The sequence below is a fragment of the Crocuta crocuta genome, unplaced genomic scaffold (assembly GCF_008692635.1).
Source record: "Crocuta crocuta isolate KB4526 unplaced genomic scaffold, BGI_CrCroc_1.0 scaffold139, whole genome shotgun sequence".
NCBI lineage: Eukaryota > Metazoa > Chordata > Mammalia > Carnivora > Hyaenidae > Crocuta > Crocuta crocuta.
Genome location: NW_027533258.1, coordinates 1233227 through 1237120, shown reverse-complemented (window position 1 = coordinate 1237120; position 3894 = coordinate 1233227). Strand labels below are relative to the sequence as shown.

The 3894-nt window shown below is 56.2% G+C and overlaps 1 protein-coding gene across 9 annotated transcripts in view; it reads left to right on the top strand.

Annotated features, from left to right (window-relative positions):
- Positions 1-3894, top strand: part of TOM1L2 (target of myb1 like 2 membrane trafficking protein) — a 58009-nt gene that overhangs the window by 43970 nt on the left and 10145 nt on the right. For 4 of the 9 annotated variants that reach the window (XM_077746551.1, XM_077746550.1, XM_077746549.1 and 1 more), the window contains exon 12: positions 1511-1576. The exons of 4 other annotated variants lie outside the window; for them this stretch is intronic. In XM_077746551.1, the coding sequence (XP_077602677.1) occupies positions 1511-1576 (66 nt within the window). The remainder of the gene's footprint in view (positions 1-1510; positions 1577-3894) is intronic. One more of the 9 variants, XM_077746553.1, reaches the window with a different exon arrangement.

Below are 3894 nucleotides of genomic sequence, written 5' to 3'. Positions count from 1 at the left end.
AGGGACCTCTTTTCAGGGTCCCCCAGCTGGGTTAGAAAGGAGCAGTGCTCATCTGTCCACTGGATGGGAAGGTTGCTTCCAGAACGAGGTTCTTGGGCTCCTGCAGCCCCTGTCCAAGTCCCAGGCCCCTGTCCGCAGCCTGGGCTCTGGGGGAAGGCTCGCCCTGGGGAAGGGACTTCTCCCTCTCTCTGTTCTGGCTCAGGCAACTGGGCTTGAGGGCTGTGCGGCCCTCTGCACTGGCCACTAGGGGGCACAGGAGAGCCAGCCCAACTGCCTTGGGTCTCAGCACTCTGCCTTTCCACCCCTGGGACCCAGACTCCCAAAATCTGGGTGGTTTTCATGGCTCCGTTTCTCCCATTACTCAGAATGTCTCCCACTAACTCAGAGGTGGGGTTAGGAGGCCGGGCTGAGGGCCCACCAGCACACTGCTGGGTGAAGACACCTCCTCCTGGCCCCCCCTGGACTGGCCTGCAGCTCTGGCCCTCAGCCAAGCCGACTGGGCTTGCTTCCCACTCTGTCCCCAGGGCCTGCCCCCATCCATGCCGGGGTGTGCCCTACCACACCTCTGCTGTTATTAGTGCCCAGGCCTGGATCCACGCACAGGAGATGTGGCCAGCTTCCCGTCCGTCACCCTTTGGGTGTGTGGCTTGGCCCATCTCCCTGTTTTCAGAGCTCTTGATGACTCCAGCATGTTTTCCACCTGATGGTAGGCACATTGCTTTCACGTTTACTGCTCGATGGGGGGAAGCCGCGTTTGTGATGCGGGCATCCGTCTGTGAGAGTGCACACATATCCCTGTCCGTGTGCCTGTCTGCATCTCTGTACCTGTGTGTGCACACCCCCTCACTCGCATGCGTCTTCAGGCCAGCATTTTAGGTCGTGATGTTCCATATCCTAAACCATACTGACCTGAATATGAGAACTGGGCCAAAGGAGAAATCAAGAACACAGTAAAGGGGAGAAAATCGTATAGCCACGGCTCGACAATGCAACCAAATTACGAGTCTTAACTCTAAACACCTTTGTCACTTAAAAAAGAGCAGTGCACCCAAGTTCAGGGTTCAGGTTAAGAGTTTGGAAGAGGAACACCCAGGTAACTGAGAAGGAGGGGGGAAAAGCAGAAATAAGTTAGAAAGAAAAGGAGAAATGATTTGGCAAGAGCTGGCTCTATGAGACATTGACCCTTTGCCAACCCTGAGAGCCCTAATCAGGAGAAGCAGCCGGGTCGGCCTTCTGGGGCCTCACGGAGGTTTTCCCAGTGTATGGGCATTGTTGGCATGAGTCCGTGTTACCCTGTTGGGATTCTTGGTTACTAAACTTCTCTTCTCTTTTCTAGGCAGGTAAGGGGCACATGCTGGAGGGGGAGGGGGAGATGGGTCACATTTCCTTACGTGACAAAAGATCAACTCTGAACAGCGATTTTTCCATTTCCATGATATATACTGTTGCTTTCTTTATCCTGGGTCTTGCCGTGACTTTTCTTTCTGGGACTTTTCTGTCCTCGGCCCAGAAGAGAGGTAAAGGTGGGGACTCTGGCCTGGAGCCCATAGACAGCTGGCTCATAACCCAAGGAATGGTGAGAGATCACCAGCTGAGCCGAGCCCCCTGTCCACCCCAGCGCTTACCTGTGTCACCTGCTGAGCCCTTGCGAGTCAGACAGTACAAGGCCATCATCTCCTAATGACTGGGTGCCAAATTGCCCCTACCAGAACATCCTCCTGTATTGTACAATCTCCTTTAAGCCACAGACTGTCAGCCCTAGAAACCCCTCTGGTCTTCTGCTAAGGTCCGTGCCCCGGGGCCTAAAGGGCCTGGGACCCATATGGGAGTGAGGGAAGGGCCCTCTCCCTCCTTTTACTGTCTCTGGAGCTCTCGGCAGTATTCGCTTTTCCAGGATGAGCACAAGTTACTGTGGCTTTGGCTTAGGAGGGGACGTTTCTAAGAGAACAGACTCAAAGCATCTGATCAGTTGGAGAAGCCACCTCCAGCCTATGGATCTGGGACTTCTAGGCTGATAGGTTTTTATAATGGAGTTGTGTGTGCCCACTGGGTCCCCCAGAAGAATTTGAGACATCTTAACCCCACCAACATAATAGGAACAGAATAGAAAGAAGACAAAGCCAGGGGACTTTAATATCATAAACACAGTTAGTTCTCATGAAGTAGAGCTTTTCTGCCACAGAGACCTGAGGGGGCCTCTCCTGCCTTATCTGATCAGGCAGGTGGCCCTGAGTCTGCTAGAGAGAGAGGGTGACCTCGTTCCAGGCCGCTTGCCTCAGCCTGATGATTTCACTTCTAATGAAGCCGCAGCCCTCCCTGAGCACCTGTAACATAAAGACCAAAGGTCTGTGCGTGCGTGTGCGGCAGGGCTGGAGCAGAGGAAGGCACAGAGGGAGACAGTAAAAGCAGTCGCTCCTCAGCCTCAGGGGTGGAGCCGGGCAGACGCTAGACTCGCACCATACACACTGGGCATGAAGCGTAACCGACCCCTGGAAACGGTGCTAGGCTGTGGCCAGCGGAGGGGCGCTCGGGCAGGCCAGCGTGTCTGAGGCTGTAGGCAGCACGGCGGGGGCCACCTGTCTGAGCCAGGTGTGGCCAACGCGCAGTGGCCGCACAGCAACATCAGAGTCAAGGGGGTGGAGGGACCTTCCTGCCACCCCGGCTTGGAGCTTAGGGCCCTTTGCACAGCCACACTCCGGTGGGGCCACTCCCTCTGCCGGCCAGAGCAGCAGGCACTTGATACCGCTCTGCTTCTGCACTTGACCCCAAGGCCGTTCTTAGAGACAGGGGCTGCCCAGGCCATTCGGTTCCTTCAGAGACAGGCCAGGGCATGTGTGGGCAGCTTAGAGCAGGGCTCCTGGAGACCGTGTGCACACTCCACTTCCAAATTGGGAGGTTCCAGCCGTGTGTCCTTGTGCCCGTGAGTCCTGCAAAATAGGATACTGCCCGACAGACTTCCCTGTGTGTGGTGTTAGCTGCTGGTGGTGGCACCTGCCTCTGCCCACAGGAGACCCCCCTCCCCCCCACCCCGAGCTCCAGTCTCCGCCTTCCCAGAAACAAACCCAACTAACAGCTAACCTGGTGTCTCACCTGCGTGACTGCAGTGGTTTTTTTCTTTTAAACAACGTATATTAATTGCTTTGCCTTATTTCCCATAGTATAGAAGCCCTGAGTCCTTCCAAACCCCCAAGTACAAATTCTTTACTTGGAAACTTTTTGTACTATCGAGTAATGCTGAAGAGCTTTTAGGCTGCTGCTCATGTTTGCGTGGACTGTGCTGGAGAGAGGATTTCCCAATTCTCATGAAATAGAACACCTGAGCTCTTCAGAAAGTGTTCCTGTTGCCCTGTCAGTCAGACTCTGAGGTCCCCTTGTGGGTTGGGGGCTGTGAAATGGGCCCAAGCTCTCCTGGGCCTTTAGGGGTCTAGACTTGCAACAGCACAGTCGACCACGCTAGATTCGTTGCCAGTCAAAGAGAACCCTGAGCAGTGTCGTGAGCCACCCTGCCTGGAGACTGCTGGGAAATTGTCCTCTCTGCCTCCCCTCTGCCCCCCGGCCATACGCAGGGTGCAGCCAGGAAGATCCCCTGAGAAGAACGAATGTCAGTCCCAACAGGACAGCAGTAGGTTAGCAGAAAGGGTGTGCTACTGTTCAAGCCCAGGAGTGGAGGGGTGCCCTAAGCAGGTCTGGCAGGCCCCCAGACANCCCCCCCTCCGCCCCCCCCCCCCCCCCCCCCCCCCCGAGGGGCTGGCCTGCTTGCAGCTGAGGGAGGGTCTGCGGACGCTGGCAGCTCACCCAGCGCCCCCATCACCCACTGTCTGCCGCTCCTGGCAGCCGACACGCCTGTTCTCTGTGGACTCTGAAGACAGGCGGGTGCGGTTCACCGTTGGCCCT